Source organism: Dendroctonus ponderosae, unplaced genomic scaffold (assembly GCF_020466585.1).
Source record: "Dendroctonus ponderosae isolate FM_Combo_2020 unplaced genomic scaffold, Dpon_F_20191213v2 Dpon_F_20191213_4, whole genome shotgun sequence".
NCBI lineage: Eukaryota > Metazoa > Arthropoda > Insecta > Coleoptera > Curculionidae > Dendroctonus > Dendroctonus ponderosae.
In genome coordinates this window covers 3747362-3770206 of record NW_026018611.1, presented here as the reverse complement: position 1 = coordinate 3770206, position 22845 = coordinate 3747362, and the positions used below count along the sequence as shown (strand labels likewise).

General features: G+C 34.5%; 3 protein-coding genes across 7 annotated transcripts; all 3 read left to right on the top strand.

Annotated features, from left to right (window-relative positions):
* The first annotated feature begins 230 nt into the window (after nt 1-230).
* Nucleotides 231-2340, top strand: LOC109546833 (hsp70-binding protein 1). The gene is made up of 7 exons (XM_019917970.2): nt 231-441; nt 505-620; nt 683-863; nt 973-1194; nt 1258-1413; nt 1469-1680; nt 1748-2340. The coding sequence occupies exons 1-7, from the start codon at nt 381-383 to the stop codon at nt 1802-1804; spliced, it is 1005 nt and encodes a 334-aa protein (XP_019773529.1). The 5' UTR covers nt 231-380; the 3' UTR covers nt 1805-2340.
* Nucleotides 2341-5171: 2831 nt separating this feature from the next.
* LOC109546854 (protein tramtrack, beta isoform) lies at nt 5172-12948 on the top strand. Of its 5 annotated transcripts, none has more exons than XM_019917998.2 (8): nt 5172-5733; nt 10478-10621; nt 10693-10893; nt 10978-11176; nt 11231-11429; nt 11485-11664; nt 11725-11867; nt 11954-12948. In XM_019917998.2, exons 2-8 carry the CDS (start codon nt 10587-10589, stop codon nt 12116-12118), a joined length of 1122 nt encoding a protein of 373 aa, XP_019773557.1. In that variant the 5' UTR covers nt 5172-5733; nt 10478-10586; the 3' UTR covers nt 12119-12948. The 5 variants fall into 5 exon arrangements, with proteins under 5 accessions (XP_019773557.1, XP_019773558.1, XP_019773556.1 ...); XM_019917999.2 differs by lacking the exon at nt 5172-5733 and adding an exon at nt 5844-6048 and having other exon boundaries at nt 11488-11664; XM_019917997.2 differs by lacking the exon at nt 5172-5733 and adding an exon at nt 5851-6048.
* Nucleotides 12949-18913: 5965 nt separating this feature from the next.
* On the top strand, nt 18914-21248 carry LOC109546847 (apolipoprotein D). Its single transcript, XM_019917990.2, has 5 exons — nt 18914-19219; nt 20127-20349; nt 20492-20643; nt 20704-20872; nt 20932-21248. The coding sequence occupies exons 1-5, from the start codon at nt 19097-19099 to the stop codon at nt 21066-21068; spliced, it is 804 nt and encodes a 267-aa protein (XP_019773549.1). The 5' UTR covers nt 18914-19096; the 3' UTR covers nt 21069-21248.
* The last annotated feature ends 1597 nt before the right edge of the window (nt 21249-22845 follow it).

Here is a 22845-nt window from a genome sequence, read left to right as displayed (position 1 = left end):
TATTCATTGAAACGTACATTTCCTTAAGTATACGGGTTTCCTTATTGGATGTCGTATTTGTATCGAAACGGCTGAAATATCCTGAATGATCTTTGAATATTCATTTTATTTCTTTTTATATTCAAAGGGTATAGTGCATTAGTGATGGTCATGATACAATGATACAATGAATGTATTTATTGTATCATGAGTGATGGTTGTTTAGAACACAGATCACAGAGTAACCTCTGCGATCTGTGGTCTAGGAAATTGACACTGGGTGGTCTAACCTTGTTTATTTTCTTCTGGTAAATTCCAGTTTAAAACTTATTCGTTTATAAAAAATAAACTTCGGCACGTCTGAATCAGTCAATCCAGTGTTTAAACTTAACGTGGTCAATATGCCAGGAATTGAACGAAAACCAGAAGTTGCTGGGGCCCTTGTGCCTGTTCCAACACCAAGTGAGTATCCAGCTACGTCGGTTCTGAAGGAAATACAATAACTGAGTTTCTTTCGGAAACCAGATGGAGTCCAGCCTAGACAACCTACCAATCTGCAAGGTCTGCTTAAGTTTTGCATGGAAGCAACGCGATCGGAAGATGCCCCCAATGACACTCAACTTCTTCCCATGGATGAAGAGGTAAAGCGTGTTGTTAGTAGTTGAGTGAAGATGCTTAATAGAACACTCCCATTGCTCTTCAGAGAAGGAAATGGTTGGAAAGTGCTCTGAAATCCATGACTGTTGATGTGATTGATCTACTGAGGAAGCAAATTGAGATTCTTCAAAATGTTGACAAAATCCAACCTACGGATGATATTTCTCAGTATGAGAGTGCGGTGGAAACGATTTTGGACTATGTTGATGATATTGATACAGCATGCGGTAAGTCATACACTTTTTACAATTTATTTAATTGTTTTGGACTCTCTTGAGTGTAAAACAATTCAGAATTGCAATTGTATGTTGCAAAATCAATTTTTTTTCCGTACAGACTTTCACAAAATTGGTGGCTTCTTGGTGTTATATCCGTGTTTAAAATCCAATTACACTAAGCTGAGAGCGGCAGGTTGTGAACTGTTAGCTGTTTTATGCCAGCACAATCCTTATTGTCAGCAAGTTGTCCTGGATAATGAATTTGTGCCCAAATTGCTAAAGATGATTGAAGACGATGAAGATGTCCATGTGGCTGTTAAAGCTTTGTACGCTCTCAGTGGTAAGATGCATAAAAATAAATTTTGCTAGTTGATTTTAATGCGTTTTATATTTGGCTTAACAGCGATTATTCGGCATAGCGAAGAAGGGTTTGGGCAATTTATTCATTACAATGGCCCAATGATTCTCCTGAAGGCCCTGGATCGGGGTGATGATAAACTGAACACCAAGGCGACATTTCTTCTGACGAATCTCTGCGATTCACAACCGGATTTCAAAAGTAAACTTTGAAAAATTGGCTAATTTTGACTTTTACTAACGGAAGTATTTGTTAGGTCGCTTGGTTTTTCTGGATTATGTCCCAAAATTGATTAATCTGATATCCAAAGAACGACAGCCTAGTCATGAGTATGTTTTAACGTTACTGGACTCGCTAGTTGAAGCAAATGCAACCGCGTTAACTGAATGCAAACATCCAAGGCATCATTTTGAAGACGTCCTGCGGAATTATCTCCGCTACTGTGAAGATAACATCGAAGATTGTGCGGTAAGCTAGAACTTTGAGAGTCAACGTTTTTAACAAGCTGTTACACGTGAATGTTTTTTATTTCTAGAAAGAAGCTCAGATTTGCACCCGGTTATTACATTCGGTGTTTGAAGTAGGTAATTAATATATTTTTGCTGTTAAGTTTGTACAGTTTATCTAGGTTTACTGTTTAGTTCTAAGAGTGTTAACCAAATTAACACATTAATGTAGGTTTTTACATGAAGAACGTTTTTGGATAATAATAAATGCAAATCTTCGCGGATTTAATTTGAAATCCAGTCGAACTTCTTTTTTTTCGTATTTTATCTTCTGTGAAGAGTTGCATCTTTTGGAGCTTCTAGGTCTTGAAGATGAGCTCGACTTTGGCTATTTGGCCGATCGATCTAACTGATTCCGTAGTTACGGGGTATTTTTCACGATACGCTTTCTACCGCTGAAAGTCCGTCATATAACTTTTGATGCACTCTGTATACAAAACTTGTTCAGAATATTTTAGAATCGAATTGTACTACAGTGATTTACTGGGTGTTTCATATGTTAAATCTGCGAAATTGTTTGTTTGTATCATGATCGAGGACCTTCGTGGTGACACCCTGTAAAGGAGCAAGCAAGCTGATTATAATTTTCTAAATATGTATTAATATAGACAATTAGAACTTGTGTTTTTTTTTTCAATTCTTTTATTTGCTTTGCATGTCTCTAATCTGGGTTTAGCAAGATAAGCGGTTAGCAAAACCAGACTTATAAACCGGTCCCATTTAGATAAAGTATTTAGAAAAACATTAATAACTCATAAGAAGATACGAATTATTTGCCAATCTATTAATAAAATCCGCCTGTTTATGCAGGGTGTCCCGTATGCACATGCTCAAAAAAGAGTACGGTAATGGCTGAAGTTGTTGAATAGCAAGGAAACAGAAAAACGTTGTTTGCGCAAAAACTATGAGTACTACCAGATTTTACAAAGAGCACAAAAATGTCAAGAAATACTTAGTGCACCGACTCAAACAAAATGCCAGTGGCCAAATAAAAAAATTCTGGGAGCTTTTGTACCAAGGTACTCAAGAAATTACCAGAATTGAATGAAAATATGAGTCTTACATAAGACCAAATTCACAGCGAGTTTCATAAAAATCCATTGGATCATTCTCCCAATATTTCAAAAACTTGTTTTCAAAAATTCGATTTTTTCTTAAGAAAAGTTATTGCAGATCATCGTCTTTTGAACCCAAGAATGCCGCAGTACCTTTATTGATTATGTGCTTACTGAACACCCTGTCTATTATATAGTTCTAATCTAAATTGTGTACAAAGGGTATACAATTTAGGTTGGCATTAATGAGATTCTTGTAATTATAAAAGGTTTTATAGTCAATATTCTCTTTATCAAGTTACCAGCTTTTAAATCCCATAATTTCATCGGTCAGTTATATTCTAGATTGGCAAGTGGAAAGGCCTGCACGTAGTTGCGCATTTTCCGGTTAGAAAAGAGTTTTCTTTGACTTTTTGTGTTATTTTACGAAGAAATTACAATGCAAATGTGAAGTGTACATTTTGGAGGTTTTTCTTCATGGTTTCGAGGCTTTTGGCAATGGAATATTTAGATTCATCTCAATGGTAGGTGCAATTTTTCTTAACTTTTGGTTATTTAGCGGATTGAAACTTTAAATTAGAAAATTGAGGAAAATTTAAAAAATTTGTATTGTAAAATAAGCAATTTTGAAATTTTCGTACCATGTTTTCATTTAATTTATTTCGCAATTTATTCTAAATAGATTTCAATTTTATTACTTTTATTTCCATAATAAAAAATATTTTGTGTTTTATTAAAATGAGGTACCTTTCAGTTTAAAAAAAACAATTTTGTAATTTGAGTACCAGATTTAATTAAATCGGTATAACAACAACAATTAAAACGGGCAAAAACAAATTTAAAAATACATTTTGACTATTGAAAAAAACTCGAAGTTGACGGAAAAAAATTAATTTATGCATTTTCGGTTCAAATTATGCACAATTTTTTTTAATAAAAAACTTAGTTTTTTTGGGCTATTTTTCGACTTAGTTAAAACGTCCTGTATCTTTCAGAGCCATAAAAAACATTCGAAATGTTTCTTTGTAAGTGGCGGGTTTGGACAAAAATCTACAAAGCTTGTACTTTGGATATGGACACAAATTTCGCCTTTTTTCGATACATTCCTTCTGAATTATATACTTATCCTCAAATAATGTGACATAATTCCGTGATTTTTTTTCATGCAAAAACGAGGATAATTGCAAAATGCATTGTAATGAAGGGGCTATTTTTTCCATTTCATTTATTGGAAATTTGAATTCTACAGAAATAATTTACAAAGACAATTGAAAATCATTGAAATGATTGATATTGAAAAAATCATGATTCAGAGACTCCAGTTTTTCGCAATTTTAAGCGGGTTAACGATATAAATAAGCCACCAAGTCACATGTTTTTAAATTAGACATTACAACGATTAAAATGACCACTTATACACTTTTGAAATACAATGAAGGTTCGAGGCAATTATTCGTGGAAGTTAAGGGTAGTTTTTTCGAAAAATGTACATAATTCGAAAGCTAGTCGTCTCCTGAATTACGAAAAAATCATGCTTCATTTAACACCAAAATAGACATACTTTAACAAATTTTCATGTAAATTAAATCATTAATGGGCGAGAAAAAGTACTGAAAAAGTTGTTTTTGCTATTTTCACTGTTAATTTGAGGTTAAGTCAAAAAATGTAATTTACAAAAATTGTAATTTTTGTCATTATCTACAAGTTTTGTATTGAATGTTTGCCGCTAGAAAGTCACGGTTCCCAGCAAATCGCAAAAAAAACCGTTTTCAACCCCCTAAACTGCATCCCCATTTCCAGAGTTTTCGTGTTTTAATTTTATTTTTTCTTAAAGTTGGAAACTCAAACACATTTTCACATTTGGTTCTTGCCTATTAGTATTTTTTTTCAATAAAATTAATATATAAAAAACGAACATTTTTTCGGAAACTAGTTGACAACCACCCGGTAGACACGGCATTATTGAAAAAATTCCCAGTTGGCAAAAAGAAATTGCGATTTTGAAAAACTAGCTTGAATGGGGTGAATTAGGTGCTGTTTTGCTCTGGATTCCCCTATTTTAATAACAAATGTGGCCCGGTTGAGTTATTTATGCGCGTTTTGATTTGCGGGAACGAAAGAATGCAAATATTCGAAAAATAGCTGTGTTTTGGAAATTTCCGGGCAGAAATGACGTGTTATGCAATAATCAAGGCCTCCTTTAAATGGCTCGTTTTTGTCAAATTCAATTAAAATGCAAACGGCCAATAAATCAGTAGTCGGCGGTACCTATTATATTTTTAACTTGCCTCTTCTAGCGAGGGTCTACAGGAATGTTTATTATTAAAAATCTATTTTTAACTTTTAATTCCCGAAGCGCCTCTTTTAACAACATTAATACATAAAATCCTTCTCTAGTTACGTTGAAAATTTGAAAGTGTTCGGTAAAGAGAAATGCGTGCGATATTTGCGGGATCGATCGGCAATTTTTAAGTGCAGCCGAATTTAAAAACATTTCGGAAGGCGATTTCCAGCCACCCCAGTTTTACGTTATAATCTTTTCTCGGCACAGCCCTTGTTGGCATTTGTTTACCGTGTACAGTCCGAGCCATCAAACTGTTTGAATAAACCTTTGCACATGCCTTTTTCACATTCGGATCTGCGTTGCGTTTCGCAGTGGCAACGACGGATTTAATTTTATTTCTACCTAATTTGGACTTGTTTTATTTGGTCGAAGGCACAGAAACTCGCTTTGTTTGTCCGCGAGGGGCTTTTTTGCTTGATTTTGTTATTCGGTTTGCCTCAAGGCCCGCGTAAATGTTTATACCGTCGACTGTACCAAGCCGGCACAAATTGCAAATGGCGGGGATCTATATATAAATATTATATTTAGATTTGTTGCAACATTTTAGTTTAACGGAAAAATTACGGTTTCTCGGTGTTTTTTAAGTGTGCAGTGATCAGTTTTTTACCAAAAACCAGTAAGTCAATAGGGATTTTGCCCCTGTAATTGAGTTGTTTATGTTTTCTGAATGGCACGGTCTATCTACACCCCCTAGGACAGCGTTGGTAAATATTACACCTTGCCGCACTGTGCTGCGACCTACGGCCGATTTCTTACGTGGGTCTCACGTGCGGTCTTAAGCGTGCATTGTCGCAAGCTTGAGTCGTAGCTTGATTCGCCTTGGCAATATAATTATTTAAGTGAACCTTTTTGCATTAAAGTTTTTATCGATCATTTTCAGGCATTTGTGCGTATATTTAAGGGTAGAAAATGTGTTCGATGTGACCGCCATGTAAGTACAAGGATCTGTGTTGGTTTTCATTGATCATTTTACATAAACAAAGCAGCGAATGTTGTTTTTATTGCATATTTTTTCAATGCCTTTATTTAAGGGTTAGCCAATATGGCGTAGCTGGCTTTCATCGAAATTTGCCTTTTAATTCTCGCAATCTTTTTCTAGCTATTGTTTGTGTGTTCCAATAATACAATTTCAACTGAAATGTAGTTTTCAAGGTATTTGTTTAAGAAGCCTCCATCCACCAGGTACCCAAGCTAATTTTATCAATTGTTATTTTTACATTCCACCGCCGCCGGTTGGACAACAAATTTCTCATTTGTGCGAAATTCCCCACAATTTGAGGATCTTCTCCCAGCGAGGTTATGTTGCGGAGGTTTTTTTTTCTTTTGCCGGTTTTCAGATGTTTTGATGAAATTGATTGGTGCACGCGGTTTCCATCTACATCTACCACCACGCGTTAGAACGAGATGGACTGTTTCACTGGTGCCCCTTTTTTTTGTCTTCCGCAGTTGTTTTCTTAAATTATTGCAAGTTTCATCCTCGAATTTTTTTATCGATTTTCCACTCCAAATATATATTTTGTTGCTAGGGTGAGGGAAATTTGCATCAATGGCGAAAATTACGAAACCCAAGACGGCCATCGCGTGGTTGGTCTTAAAACAGGGGGGGTTTGCTCTATCGATTTTAGCAATAATTTTGTTGATTTATCGCGAATCTGAGGTGGGATTGTTCCCATGATTCACCGCATTATTTTTATTGTCGTTAACGCACATGCCTACAACTGTTTTAAAAATATCGTCTTGCTTATATGCCGCTCATCATTTTAGTTGAAAGCGCCGAAAATTGTTAATATTTTTAATAATTTATACACTCGTTGTGTCTTCCAAGACTCTCTACTATTTGAAACGTTTTGGTGAAAATCGCTGTCTTTTGGTAGGTAACTCCATAGCAAGTAACTTATTTTAACTACGTAGTGCGACACTAGTTTTCCCATGCAGGGTGTTATTTCAGTACGTAGTACGTAAAAAACGCAAGTTATTATCTACTTAGTTTCGCTAGAATTAACTTCCAAGTCTAATCTTGAAAATATTTTAGATCGCTTGCCCCCAATGACTTCGGTATACTGTCCAATTTTCAAATTTCTCCTAATTACATACAGGGTGTCCCGTAAGCACATGATCAGAAGCGTACTGCGATATTCTCTGGATCAAAAGCAGACGATCTCACCTAACTTTTATTGACAAAAAATGTCTGGCTCCTCTACTATTGATGGTCAAAGTTCTTCAAAAATGTATCTTTTTTGAAATATCGGGAGAATGGCACTATGTATTTTGGTGAAACTCGCTGTGAATTTGTTCTTATGTAAGACTCACATTTTGATGAAACAATCGAGGTCAGCCATTTTGGATAAGTGGCGAATTCTTGAGTGTCGTGGTACAAAAACTACCAGAACTTTATTTGGTAGATGAAATCAACTCATTTTTTTTGGTTGAGGCACTGATCGCAATTTACAATTTTGCGCTCTTTGTAAAATCTTGTAGCATTCATAGTTTTTGCGCAAAAAATATGTCTGTTTTCTTACCACTTAACAATGTTACACATTAAGTGAAAATATGCATTATCAATTGACAATTAATTTATGCCTCGTATCACGATATTTGCAGTTAATGTATAACATTGTTAAGTGGCAAGAAAACAGAAAAAAAATGTTTACAAAAACTATGACTGGTACAAGATTTTACAAAGAGCGCAAAATTGTGAATTGCGATCAGTGCCTCAACCAAAAAAATGAGTTGATTTCATCTACCAAATAAAAAGTTCTGGTAGTTTTTGTACCACGACATTCAAGAATTCACCACTTGTCCAAAACGGATAAACTCGATTGTTTCATTAAAATATGAGTCTTACATAAGAACACATTCACAGCGAGTTTTACCAAAATACATCGTACCATTCTCCCGATATTCAAAAAAGATACATTTTTTGAAGAACTTTGACCATCAATAGCAGAGGAGCCAGACATTTTTTGTTAATAAAAGTTAGGTCAGAGTGTCTTCTTTTGACGCAAAGAATATCGCAGTATCCTTTTGATCATATGCTTACGGGACACCCTGTATAGTTTGCCACATATCGATCGCGGTGGTTCTCGGTGGAACACCCTGTATGAGCAAAAAAATTAATGAATTTTTGTTACATTTTCTTTGACAATTTATTGTCTTGCCTCTCAAGCTAACGTGTAAAGAAAGTAATTTTTGAGCTTTATCAATTGAATGCTGTTATATGGGGTAACATTTTGCGTACATCCAATGGTCACTCAAGAAATTAAATATTTTTGAGCGAAACGAAAAATTCAAAGTTTTAGGACGATAAGGTAGAGTTCGAGATAAACAGTTTTCGAAAAAAATAAAAAACACTTCTTTAATTTTTTTATATTGCCAAAACCAAAATAATTGTAAAATTCTGAGAATACCAAAAAATAGAGCGAGTCAATGTGCTGATAAAGGATATTATTCACTTTTCCCGTAAAGTTAGTATTAAGCCAGCTACTGGCGATTTTTAATTTTTCGTCCAAATATTGACCTTTTTAACCGATCCAATGAGGCTAAAATGTTAACGAAGAAGTTCCGAAAAAAATCAGATCAACTGTTGTACCTATTATAACTTGAATTATCAAATTGATGAAAAATTCCATCCGAAAATGAGCTTACAAAAAATCTGCAAATGTCAGTTTCCGATATTCAAGTTATTCATCCTGTAATTTTTTTCTTGTCTTTATGTAATATTCCCACTGAAAACCATACATTTCTGTGTCTTGACGTGTTTTACTCTATTTTCGATCTTGACAAAAAATTAAATTTCAATTCCTCGGACCGTCTCTGCATTACCCGTCTTTTGAGCTAATGGATTGTTTCCGACCTAAGAAGGCACCAATTTTCAATTCTTGTGGATCAAAAGACTAGCATGTCTATTCATTCATAACCTCGTAGAAATCCTCGCCTCCTAACGGTGAAAATGGCATGGAATTTGGGGAAAATAACAAACCTTTGTCAAATTTTCGGGAAAAATTCAACATTTACACGAATATCTTTTCAGCTCTGTTCTCGATCTAAAAAGCTTTCAGGTATGCGTAATTGTGTGAGTGTTTAATGCGGTTTAGGGCAGATACTGTCTCTCAAAGACCGAATTTGTCCACAGTTTATCTGATGATCGCCCAAGAGCTGAAAGGCAGGTATTACAGGACTAAACCCCAAAATTTGCTAAACACGTAGAAAACTTTTAACTACTAATTTTAATTAAGCAGGAAATTAGTAGTGAATTATTCTTTCGTCGATAATATCACCGTTCAACGGCGTCATTCGTATAGGTCTTATGTTTTTATTTGTTCTAGTTAGCGCGATTTTTTGGCAAATAGCACAAATTGTCGGTTTTATTTTTAAAATATTTTGATTTATTTAAAAATTCAAGTACGTCAGTACTGTTATTTGCGTTAAATATACAACAAGGTTTTGGGATTCGTTTATTTTATTACAACATCGGTTGGTTGTGTGGATTATCAATTAATTTAAAAGTGCTCAGTGTCTGATTATTTTTCAGTCCAGTTTCTTTATATTGTTGTTGTTCACTGCATTCAAGCTAATGGTTAATTAGTCTGAAAATATTTGTTTATGCGTTATAAAGCGATAATTAATATGTAAATTATTCAACATTGATAATATTCTCGTGCTACTCACATTATGAGGCTGAAGCAAAATCTTCCAGGGCTTAGTAACTAAGGATTCGAACATTGCAAAGGTCGCATTTTACCTGCTTTCATAAAATCGTGGGTTGCCAATAGAACCCATATGTTTAGGTCTTACCTGTAAATAACAATGAAGGTAATATTTAACAAACAAATGTTTAGGGCTAGTTTCAGTCTTTATTCATGGCTAGTTCTGTTTAGTTAGTTAGTTTAGTCAATGTTGCGAGTTTGAGGATAGGGAATTGGTTGTTTTTCTAGCAAAGGTAAAATTAATCTAGGAGTTTGTTTATTATTTAATGTTCCTAGAAACCTAGCAAAAAAGTTGGAAATATCTCTTTATAACATTCTGAGAAGGGACTTTATGGCACATTTCTTCTTCAAATAGTCTTGCATGAAAACTCCTCAATCTCGGTTCAGGCAAAGCGACTAACCCTGCCTATAAGTAAGTAGTGAATAACATGTATCAAATAACGTGGTCTCAAAAATGTTTTCTTCAAGGCAGTCAGTGGATTATTTTTAACAATTCGGTAAAAAAATCATTCGCAATGAGTGGGCATCACATAGTTTCAACGCTAAATTGAAAATCGCTTGAATAACGTAGTTGAAAAGTTTTTTTGTGATAAATACACAATTCCTAACTTGCCTCTCTGCAAGTCTGAATTAACAATTTGCTTTTGTTTCCAGATTTGGCAGGCCATACTCAGATAAAGATCCGTCTAGTTCATTAGTTTTTTGTGAATATCACTTGTTTGCCGCCTATCAGTTTTTAAGAAAAGGTGCATTCAACTGAGGCATGGAGACCGCGAGTCCACAACAGTTTTGTGTAAGGTAAGCCAGAAAAGTCCTGCCAAAAGTGCCCTTGAGCTTCATTAATTAATGCTTTATGATTAATTCCACAGGTGGAACAGTTACCCATCGAATTTGCAGTCAGCATTTCCGAAACTTCTTCTATCGGGCCACTTCGTAGATGTAACTCTAGCCTGCGAAAGCAGCATGCTAAAATGCCACAAAGTAGTATTATCGGCGTGTTCCACGTATTTCGAAAAGTTACTTCTGACCATCCCCTGCAAGCACCCGATTATCTATTTAAAGGATATGAAGTAAGCAAATTTCTATGTATACATTAATCAGGTTTACACCTGGATCTTCATCAGTAAGTACGTAACAATTTTGATCTGTTTAAGGTTCCAAGAAATGCAATCGTTGGTGGATTTTATGTACAAAGGCGAAGTGAACGTGGCTCAGGACGATCTTCCATCGCTGTTGAAATCCGCCGAAAGCTTGCAAATTCGCGGCTTGAGTGGAAACGATCAACTGTTGCAACCCCCCTATTTTAGTCCCAGTAAAAGTTCCAATATCAATACGTCGACACCGCAAAACCCGGTACGAAATCCTGCGAAGAATCAGCAGCAAAGACTCATATCTGAACGTTTCCAGGTTCGAGCAGCCGTGCCATCTGCTTCTTCTTCGACGCACAAAGACAACCAGCCTCTTCCAAGTCAAGTAACCATGCCCAAAAGCGAAGGCGTCGTGAAGAAAGAAGTAAATGCTGCTGCTGTGGATGTGAGTTCGGAATGTGGCGGGGCTCCATCTTCATCTGAGTGTGACAGTAACGATGGCATGTTGCAAATTAAAGGTAGTATTTATTTTATTTGTAATTTGAGCATAGTGCAAATTTGTTTTATGTTTAGAAGATTTAGAAGAAGGAGAGGAAGAAAGTTATTTCGAAGGAGATGGCGAGTCTTTGATGGATCAGGAGCTAATGGAGGAAGATGGCCCGGTGAATACGGGGGATTTGTCTCAGACTGCTGATAGTTTTGCTATTGCCAATGTTTCTTGCCAGTACGATGGATCATCAGGACAAAACATGAGTAAGAGGCTTATTCATTGATGACTTAAGTTTCGCACTTTGAACAATAATCTGCTTCCAGATTCAGTTAATAAACGAATAAGACGTTCCGATGAGGAACTGCGGCGAGCAGCTGAATGTATAACCAGAGGCCAAACGTTCCAGACTGTATCCGATCAATTCAATATACCAATTTCAACCATCAGGTTCTACATGGCGCGAAAGGTAAGATGGAGAAAATGCACCAGACTTTTATAAAACAATTTTTGATAATTTTCCACGTTTTTTAAATTGTTTTTCCTTGCTTTCAGGGTATTCTTCCTCGGAGAAAACGTGGACGGTCTTGCGCCCCATCAATGGGAATGGCGCCCTTGCCCGTAATGGCTTCTTACGGTTCTCCCAGTAGTCCGGTTGGACCTCCTTATCACATCGTTCACTATAAGCTTCCACAATTGGGCGTTCAAAAACTTAAATAGGGATACGTTATCGTAAGGTTGAACAAGAAATGAGCACGATGTACAGTACAGGTAGCATAGACTTTAAGAGGTAGTTTTATGGGGTTTCAGCGCTTTGGGGAAGTGTGTCTTACAAAAGGCATCATTTACGGTTCCAAAAGTTTATATTTCTGGAATAAATTAAAGTTCTAATTAGGTTGTTGGAAAGATAAGAGGGGCAGGAAGAAATTTTACATTTTACCATTATTGAATTGGAGACATCTGAGAGTTGGGCTCAAATGAATATTTCATTTAAAATTGTTTCCTATTGTCTGTCTTTTCCATTTTGTAATTGATACTATTTACTTCTTCTACTTACTGCTACTTACTATTACTCTACTTATGGTATTTCGCATATTCGTTAAAAGCTTTAAAATTTTGCTTGATTTACAAAATCAACTTTGAAAACAGTGCTTCTTAAAGCGTACTAAAAAAATAGACAAACACTTCTCATTTTTTTAACTTTTGATCAATAAATACATTTTTCCTTTCATTTAATTTTCAGTTTTGAAGATAGCTCTAATATTGCATTGGTTAGCTACTCGTTTAATTCTATCTGAAAGTGAAATCCCCGTAATAAATGGAATTAAAAGGGTAATGGGTTAATTTTGATTTGGCTTTAATGTTGCATTTTCAATTTCAATCATTTCTCAATAGAAATATGATAATGAATAAAATTTAAAAAGCTCTTTTTAAGAATTGTTGGGTTGGGTGTCTTGAAAAATTGGGTGATTTGAGCTAAAATTCAAAACGAGTAGGTTTTTTTGTATACAAAAGTTTCGAAATTGCCCAAATTTTGTTTTGTCCTTTTTCAATAGTGAATTAATTTAATTAACTTAATTGAATGAATTGACTGAACTTGAATAATTTTGTCGTGACTATAAATTGAAAATTGAAAATACATTATCAATATTTCGCCACCAAATTAGTGGTTTAAGTTTGTAATTATTTGTGAAATTTGCTTCAACATTTGTCACAGGTACATAACTGAAAACGGGCGATTGGGCCAAATAAGACTAACTTTGTATTTATTAGAGCATGTTAACATACACCCTTCATTACAAAGTAAGTCGTCTTTGGTTGGAGAATATTGTGTCATTGTTTTATTATTATCTTTAACTGTTTTAAACTACAAAATTTTTAATTTCCCTTCAAAGTCTTGAGAAAAATGAATTATTGCTCCATTGTTATCTTTGTCGTCCCTTTTTCAATTTTTATAAATATTTCCTGGTCTTATTGTGCCAATCATTTAAATGAACACCAATGAACAATGTTGATCTAATCAGGATACACTTCTTCAATCGCATAACTTCATGAACAATTCTGGAATAAAATTTGCGTATTTAATTAGTGCCATATTATATCTAAATTGTTATTTTGTTTGAACCTTTTTGTCTTCGTGGCGTGTACATATTTTTTTCTAGTTAGTGTACTTGTTTGCATCTACGTTTTTTTGACTGGATGCATTATTCGATAGTATTATCTTTTTTGTGCCTGTAAGACTGGGCGGTTAGATTATTTTCACGCATATACAGGGCGTTAGAAAATCAACGGCTACTAATTCAGAACCGCATGATGGCTATAGTCAGTTTATTTTTGTGGAAATCGAAGAAGAAAAATTGACAATCAGCATGGAAAATATCAACTCTTGACAAATATTAAGCGTTATTTTAAATGTTTTATCCCATCACTAGCGTCTTACAGTTTTTAACAGCCTGTATTTGTGTGTATGTCTTGAACATCTAAAGGACACATTTTTATATACTTACATTGATTGTTTGCCGGTATTCACATTTTCTGTTTAAGAAAGATGAAATGTTATCTTATGAAAGAGTAATTAATGCATTTATTATATGCTAAGACAGTTGATATAATCAGTGCTATGATGACCTAACTTTCATAATATTTCATGTTTTTCAACAATGTTTTGTGTCTATTTAATTTAGCGTCCCTGGTGCAATTTTTCCAGTAAGCTCTCGTAAAGCCTATTCTGTCGACATAATGTGTATTAGTTGTAGAAAGTTGTAAGTATTTAAACCAGCTAGAAAAAAGATGGCGATGAGTAGATAAGCGGTGTTATATTTAACGGTTACTAAGAGCGCTTTTGTCTGAACTTTTAAACACGTTTCAAACCAAAGCGAACTCGAATAATACAAAACGGAAACGGAATCTCACTTTTGGAAACAGTGCTAGTCTTTTGTAAGGTTTTTGTTAGGCGTTATGTTTAGTTCCTCTAAATGGCTGGTTTCGGCTGCCATTCGATCACATCACTTAACGTATACCACCTAGGTTTATGTATATTTTTAATGTGTTTGCTCAATTTTTTCTTAATCCATTTTTCCTAGTTATCTCATCAAACTGAAACATTAATTAATTCGTAGACATTAGACAGAAAATATCTCACTCGTATCACCCAACCTAATTGAAGCAAAAAATGTTTCTATATGGATTACAGTCAGTTATATTTTCACCCCATTGAGTGTATTCGATTCCAATTTTCACGTAGAGACATGAAAAAGTAACAGACGCTTCCATTTGCTGTTTATGATATTAAAAAATGTCTCCATAGCTAATATTCATTACAAATAAAATTAGGGCCTTTCATTTAAATGAAAACCACTTAGATATACAGAGATAGTTTTATACAACATACGCATGCATCCTATTGATTTTTTTGTTTTCATTTCATTGTCATTCATATTACTTCAGCATCATAAGACTAGTCAAAGTCTTTTAAGACTGATATTTATTTGTTGCTTAACTAAGTACGGGCGTGTTTGTTCCACAAAACATTGTATTTCGTTGCTCACAAAGTCAAGAAAAAATAGTATTTTTAGCGGTTTGTGATTAGAAAATAATCGTTTCAGGTTCTGATAAATAAAATAAAATCTCATTTGCAAAGCTCATGGTTTGGAACCATGTTTAATGTACTTACGTATTTTATTTTTTATTTTTTAAATTTAGCAGCGTTCTACAAAAATGAATACGTTTTCGTTTGAGGAGGTTTAAAGAGTCGTCACTCATTTTTGAGTGGCATCATTGATAAGTAAATCAGAATATAGTTCAGTATAGTATGGCTATTAATCGTTATTTTAGAATGCAAAAATGCAAAAATATCAAGTCGATGGTCTTCTGTGTGAATCTTCCGGACCTATCGAGGTTTTCAAGTCCCAACGTAAAAGTTTCAGCCGATGTAAAGCAAAATACAATAGAGAATTTATTTTTGTAGCGCCTTATCAATGTAAAGTGCGTTTTTACAGATATAATGGAAACTCAGTTTGACTACGACAGTTTTTGGTATTTGAAAAACGAAATACTGAGATTGCCTTTGTGGTCGGACTGTTTTCTAACTACTTTAACAGTGTTATGTGTTTATAACAACCGCTCCCACCTCAAAACGATACAATACCATAGTTTATTGTTTTTTCTCGTTGAAGATTTCGCGCTAATTAAATCAAATATTGTTTAGATGAATATCAATCGGTCGTTAATTGCGTTTTATCAAAGAAAAAGGTTCTATAGTATAATTTTCAAAAACAATAACAATAAAAGTTACGAAGAAATTTATAGTTAGAGATCACTAGTTGTAGGTGCAACCAGAGATATTTTACTGTAAAGATATTATGAATAAAAGAAACAATCGCAGTATATGATAAAAGTATAGATAGTAGATATAATAATTAGAGATTATGAAAAAGTGTATACTTATTTTTTTCATAGTCTCGCATAGTAACCTCAGAAAGGCCAAGTTTTGCTTTGCTTTAGCAACCCTTTCAGTTTGTTGGGGCAATGAAGCAACATTTGATCACATAATTAATTTGTAATAAGTCTAGTTTTTAATAATTCAGTGAGTAGGTTTTAGGAAATTATTTAGATTATGTTCCTCAAAGCCAAATCTTGCAGATACTGTTTATTAAGTTGTTTTTTAAACAGTTGAAAATTGATATTATCTTATTGGCTATTCGTCCCCAGACGTGCTGGGCGATTATAATATACAATAGGAAATTACTTTAGGCTAGCCAATAAGATTTTAAGTTTTTAAGCGATTGTCAACTCTGTGATCTAAAAAGATCTCCCTGTCAGCTTTTAATAATGGAAACCTTTTTTACTCATCTTTATTTATTTCATTGAAAGGTTCCCATCACGTTCATTACTTACATTGCATTACAAGAAAAAAGTAGATTAGCATCTAGTTTTATATGATTAGTTGTATTGCATCTTTAGGCTAGACCTCAGCCGTTTGTATTTTTATCTTTATGTGTGTATGCAAGTAAACGCGTTTATTTATTATTGATTGTTTTTAGACACATTTTGCCGGTTTTGGTTCGATTTTCAACCGGTTTGCTGCAGCTGTTTCGATTCGTTTGCAATTTTTAGTGTAAAGTGAATATACTACAACATTATTGTAAAAGTGCCATTCGATATATATTTTTCTAGATACATAGTAACGGCTTATGTCATGTGAGACTTAGACACTGATGTATACAGTATTCGGTATTAAATATACAAATTATATACAAGATATACATTTTTGTTTTTTGGATCTGAGTTTGGGTACCATTTTCGCTACATACGGGAAATGAATGTGAAAATTAGGATGCGCTGCTGTATTTACATTGTTTTTATGTGCTTTTTTTTAATTTAAATTTTTTTAGTTCCTAGTTTTGTGTCTGCTTTCGTGTAGACAAAAAAATATTGCAAGGAGCTTCAGTTGTTTGGTAAAATTATGGATTCTGGTCCAGTAATTTAGTACCTCTGATTATTTTTCGAGCTAAATACAGGGTGTCCCATTAATATAAAATACATTCAATTACATCAACACGGTTAGATATGCAAAACCTACAAATATGTATTGGAGTCCTTGATTTTGCGACAATAAAAATGAAGCAAAAATATTAAGTATACAGGGTGTCTCGTAATAGCGCAACCGACATGAACTTGAGTTTTGTAAATGGCACACTCAAATATTCTCTTGAATTCTCTGAATTCTACATTCAATTTCCAGTCATTTGATGCCCCATATTCGACTGTTTGCTCGTATCGTTGACCGACGATTTAAATTTTTTTTTGGTAAGAACACAAAAATCTAAACTTACAGAATAAAACTGTTTAACGCAAGTTTTTGGTGCTTTTTTCGTATGAAGAATTCCATTTTAAGGCTGTGAAAAATGGGCCCGAACAACTTTAACGTTCCTTTCTTTGCAATGTTTAGATTATCCAATAGTTTTTCATTCCGTTTAAAATCTGCCCATTTGTATGATCCGTTGAAAACACATATTTTTTCAAAATTGTATTTTACTAAACTTTCCTCTTAGGTGAGGAACTGAAAATATTTCAAATAAATGCGCTTCAAGGAAATAAAAGGCAAAAAAGTTTACAAAAGCTGACAATCTGGGCAGCATTGTGTTCTTACACACGCAGCAACCCAATAAAATTACGTTGTAAAATGTATACAGGGCGGTTTGGTGCAGTTTTTTGGGATTGGGATCATTAATTAACAAAAGTCGTTATCTACACTTGTCGATCTTTCGCCTATTTCTAAAAGCTTCTTCCGCAGGAAGCTTATAAAATAAGTCGAATCTATCGTATGAAAAATTACAGTCCATATACAGAGTGCTTCGGAAACACAAATTTTAGGAAGACGACATAAAATCGATTAAAAAGTTCCTATAAATTTAGAGAGGTAGATGCCGCGTCATCAATATACAGAGTGTTTAAGTTTCAAGAAATGTTTGAATACTTTCATTATATTCGGTGCGGTTGAGGATGTTGATTATCTTGTGCATTTTGCTTATTATAGAGGTTTTGAACAAAAGGTAGCAAAACAACTGTTCCTGATGTCTACTTTAGATTTTTATTTTATAACAGTACAATCGCATGAAATAAAAATGAAAATGTTTACTGGAAGTTGCCTTAATTTTCAATTCTTGATTGTTTGTTTCGTCTTTTTTGATTAAGCAAGACTTAAGAGCATTTAGAGGCAATTCACGCACTGTTTAAGCATCTTTCTTCTCCCAGACATTTATTTAGTAGAATTCGCAAGCATTCCAGGCAAATGTTCTCCTCTATTTCAGCGACTTCTCCTGATCCTACTTTCTGAATTTCGTTTCTGGAAGTATTTTCGAACACGGTAAGAAATACCAACCAGTTGCGTTTTTCTTCGATAGTTGGTAGAAGAAATGAACTGTCTTTCCAAGATTTGGACATATATATATATTATATGATTTTTTAAATGTAAAATATAAATTTGAATCACCCTGTTTTTATATGTTTCATGAGAATTATAAGTTTTGATTTGGCGCACCCTTCCTGTAGCAAGTACAATTATTATAATTAGATTTAAAGCGTGACTTCTACGTCTCGTTCTTATTCTACAAGCGATCAGAATTGAGAATAGATTCACAAAATTAAAAAAAAACTTACTCCTTAAGTGATTTTTTTATATTATGCTTGGCACGGTAGAAAAACACGCGTTTAGCCGCATGCATGTGTTTGAACATTTTGCATTAGAATGGCAAGCCAATAATAACGAATGCAAATTTGTCGAAAGTACAAATTCCAAAAGGACATTTTCGTAAGCTTCTTAGAAAAGATTAGGGCTTTGCAAAGTGATATTTAATAGGAAATGAATGCTTAATCGTTGCGAGAAATACGCTAAAGGTCCTGGCTGATAACCCCTGTTGTGTTGTTGAACAAAGCTCCTGCATATGAATCAGTTCCCTTAAAAACACATTAACTCATTAAAATCAGTCTGTACGGACCGCTGACTCATTCTTATCGTTAACAAGCTAATTGTCTGCTCGATGACGTTCTTACTGGTATTCTTATATCTTTGTTAGAACCACCACGCTCACTTGACCAGAAGTCGTGTTCTGTTGTTACTCCAGTTCGACCAGTTCTGGTGATTAGAAGTGCTATTTGTTAACTGTTTTTATTATTGCGTGTTTGACTCAGTAAATAATGTGGAAATTTATATTAGCAACAATGGGGGTTTTGTTGGTGGTTGGCAATGTGGAGATGCACTCTTATCATTTGGGTGCTTGTCCCAACATCGAGCCACAAACTGACTTCAATATGCGAAAAGTAAGTATAAGTAAGAGTGAAGACAGTTAAATTGCGGGACGAATTAATTAAGATAAATGCAGGAAAAGATTATTTATTTATGTTAATATGAAGACTCGTATGTTTTGAATTGAAGCCTCTTTAAAATGAGCGAATGCGAGCCACTCGTTAGTTTGATTGGTTTGATTTTACGCAAATCTGCAAGTAGAAACTTCCATATTCTAGTTTGAAAAATGTACCCGAGTTCATTCACGTTACGGTTTTTCCAATAGTTTGTATATTTTTTATAAGATTTTCCCTCAAAGTTGAAATGCAACATCGAGGGCGATTTTCGAGTTACCTGTTTCAGTCTCCGAAACCCCAACAGTTTCAATACTTATCTGAAATAAAATTAAACCGAAAAACCGCCAGAAAGAAAGATATTTTATGCGGTTCTAGCGCCTCAAAGAACGGCAGTTTTATAAATTTTGATATGGAAAATCAGATGTAGGCAAAATATGTGCTGATTGTTACAAAGAGAGACTATTCTTGCAAGCGCAGCGCTTTTAAGTATTCATGTAGCTACACAAAATATTTTCCTCATTTCATGCCCCAGATTCGCAGCCGCTTTTGAACCAATAAACCTCTATAATCGGCAATATTTGAACGAAAGCCGCAAAACGCTTGCAAAACACATTTTTACAGCTTTTTTTAAACTTGATTTACATTTTTCTTATCAATCCAATTGCATTTACTTCAATCTTTAAGTACTTGAATTTTTTAGGGATTTCTATTTTTCTCGTACCAGAGATGCTCTCATTTGTCCGCATGTAAACACAGACACTGGAGATAAATAATCAATAGTGATTTGAACACGCTTTTAGAAAAACATCTGGATTTTTGGAATTTTTTTTCCTTATTGCGCTGACTTTTATTTGCCTTGTTTTAGATGCTTGGGATTTGGTATGTGATTGAAAAAACCAGCACAGCGAGTTCTTGCATAATTTACAATATAACGGAAACCGATGAACCTGGCGAATACAAGGTGGAGGAAATAAGCCAACATTTTCTGCTGAGTCTCACCCCTTTGAAGCATGGCTACCACTATACTGGAACCCTTAAGGTTCCTGATAAGGCGGTTCCTGCCAGGATGACTGTCAGCTTCCCGCTAAGTAAGTTAAAGCCGTTATCATACCACAATCATAGAGAAAATAAAATAAGTAATAATAAAGTAATAGTAAAATAATAATTTTACTTACTCTATGACCACAATTGCATGCAACTCGGACCTTAACAGACGCATTTTGTTTCAAGGTGTAGCTGGAAAGTCTTCGTTCACAGTATTTTTGACCGACTACGAGACTTATGCGGGGATTTTTACATGCCAAAGCGTAAAATTCGTTGAAAGGCAGTCAGCTACTATCCTGTCGCGTACGAGGAGTTTGGATAAAATGTACATCGATAAGGTACCTAAAACTGACGATTTTTTAACACTTTGAATGAATAGCCATTTCTGAAACGCGCAGATCAGATCGCGGCTTGCCAGTGCCCAAATCGACCCATTCGATCTATCGTTGATCAACCAAAATAACTGTCCAAGAGATCTGGCTGATGGTTACAACATTAAGATAGACGATGAAACGATTTCCGCTAAAGCTGCAGCCGGAGTTATCAGGAAAGCAGGAGAGAAAATCGGTATGTTTCGGCTTTCATTTCATGGAAAATTCGTATAACTTAAATACATTCTTCCGCAGGTGATGGCGTGGAGTATATCGCAGGAAAAACGAAGGAAGTCTACCATAAAGTGGCGGATAAATCAGAAGATTCTGCCGGACAAATACGAGCGCAAGCTGGCAAATCGCTCGATCCAGAAGCAGAGTGGTTGCCATAAGAAATATACTCTTCTTAGGTTGATTCATTAAAAAAAAATATTTGTGTGATGTCAAGGCTAGTTTGAGGACATATCGAGAAAACTCAATTTTGTAAGCGGATTTTCTTTGAATGGAGCGTGACTTTATCCATATATGGAGTGTTTTATTTCCGCCAAGAAATAAATACCCACATAATTAAATACTGTTTTTTATTTAAAACTATACCTAAACAAGAATCATCTTAGATTGCTTGATACCGAAAGTATCAGTTAAAGTTGTGGAGAACCCTCAGCGGACGACGCTGCTAAGAAGCAAAAAAAAGAAGATTAATTTAAAAAATAGATGTTTTTTCATACATTGTTGAATATAAAAGTTGATTCGCACTATCGCACTATTGTGTCATACCAAACCGTTGCCTTAAGCTTTGTGTGTTAACTTTGTGTGAAAGTTGTAAGACAACTTTGATTTTATGTCCCACAAAAACAATCAAAGCGCTAGATTTACTAAATAATTTTTACTTTAAGGGAAAGAAGTGGCGAAGCAATCTTTTCAAAGTGATTGATGGGAATCCCCACACGAACGCCACTGGAAAAAGCAGATAACTGTTTTGCAGAGCAAAAAATTATGTTTAATGCATAGAAAACGTGTATTTGGTTTTTACTAACTTTTCACAAAAAAAACAGTTGAGACAGTAACAACACGTAGTTGAACAGGCCGGCGTTACTGATTGATTCTGATTTTAAAAATGTTTAATTTAAATTCCTAGAAAACGAGTGTTTTAAAAAAATTGAGCACGCCACTGGATTGCTGTAATAAAAGTGCATTAAAAACGTGTTTCTATAATCTGCAGAAGAAAAAAGTTATGGACATTTTTCAATATGGTTGAAATTTGAAAACATTCTTAAACCTGTTCGTCATGTGCGTGTTGTGGCGAGTCCTTCGGGTACGACACTAGTAGGAATTAAGGAAAACTTTGATTTCTGTCTTGAGTTTCTCTTTGTTTTCTGTTATCAAAGGCGCAACTTAAGAACTCAGCACAAACGAACAGCGTTTAGAGTGCATATTGTGCCGAGTTCTTAAATTGCAACTTTGATGACGGAAAAGAAAAAAAAAACTCAAGACAGAAATCAAAGTTTTCTTCAACTCCTACCAGTGTCGTACCCAAAGGACTCGCAACACGCACATTAGACACTATTGGGATGAAAACCAGTGTTGTGACGAGCACGACACTGGTGGGAAGCAACAAAGTGAAACTCAAAACTGGGATTCAGGATTCAGGTTCAACAATGTTTTGAAATTTCAACATGTTTTTAACGCACTTTTATTAGAGCAATCCAGTGGCGTACTCATTTTTTAAAAAAATATACTCGTTTTCTAGGAAATTAAAATACACATTTTTTAAATCAGAATTATTCAGTAACGTTGGCCGGTTCAACTACGAGTTGTTACTGCCTTAACTGTTTTTTTCGTGAAGTTAGTAAAAACCGAATACACGTTTTCTATGCATTAAACGGAATTTTTTGCTTTTCCAGTGGCGTTGGTGCGGGGATTTCAATCAATCACTGAACAGATTGCTACGCCACTTCTTTTTCTTGAGGTAAAAATTATTTAGTAAATCTGGTGTTTTAATTGTTTTTGTTCGTGGCGCGGTTCTTACATAAAAAAATAAAATTCACTCCTGTGCATCTCGCTAGAGCATTAACGAAAATAAAGTTATTTTGTAGATAATTTTAAACGAAAAATGTGCTGATGGACACTAGTGACAAAAACTGCTTCTTTTCCTACTAAAAATTATTT

Bases quoted from the DNA above. Each gene is read 5' to 3' on its own strand.
- LOC109546833 (XM_019917970.2), top strand. From the start codon at position 381: ATGCCAGGAATTGAACGAAAACCAGAAGTTGCTGGGGCCCTTGTGCCT. The intron at 864-972 runs GTAAGTCATACA...TTTTCCGTACAG, and splicing joins TGATATTGATACAGCATGCG to ACTTTCACAAAATTGGTGGC. The intron at 1,681-1,747 runs GTAAGCTAGAAC...TTTTATTTCTAG, and splicing joins ATAACATCGAAGATTGTGCG to AAAGAAGCTCAGATTTGCAC.
- LOC109546847 (XM_019917990.2), top strand. From the start codon at position 19,097: ATGTGGAAATTTATATTAGCAACAATGGGGGTTTTGTTGGTGGTTGGC. The intron at 19,220-20,126 runs GTAAGTATAAGT...GCCTTGTTTTAG, and splicing joins CTGACTTCAATATGCGAAAA to ATGCTTGGGATTTGGTATGT. The intron at 20,873-20,931 runs GTATGTTTCGGC...ATTCTTCCGCAG, and splicing joins GAAAGCAGGAGAGAAAATCG to GTGATGGCGTGGAGTATATC.
- LOC109546854 (XM_019917998.2), top strand. From the start codon at position 10,587: ATGGAGACCGCGAGTCCACAACAGTTTTGTGTAAG. The intron at 10,894-10,977 runs GTAAGCAAATTT...GATCTGTTTAAG, and splicing joins ATCTATTTAAAGGATATGAA to GTTCCAAGAAATGCAATCGT. The intron at 11,177-11,230 runs GTACGAAATCCT...GAACGTTTCCAG, and splicing joins CGTCGACACCGCAAAACCCG to GTTCGAGCAGCCGTGCCATC.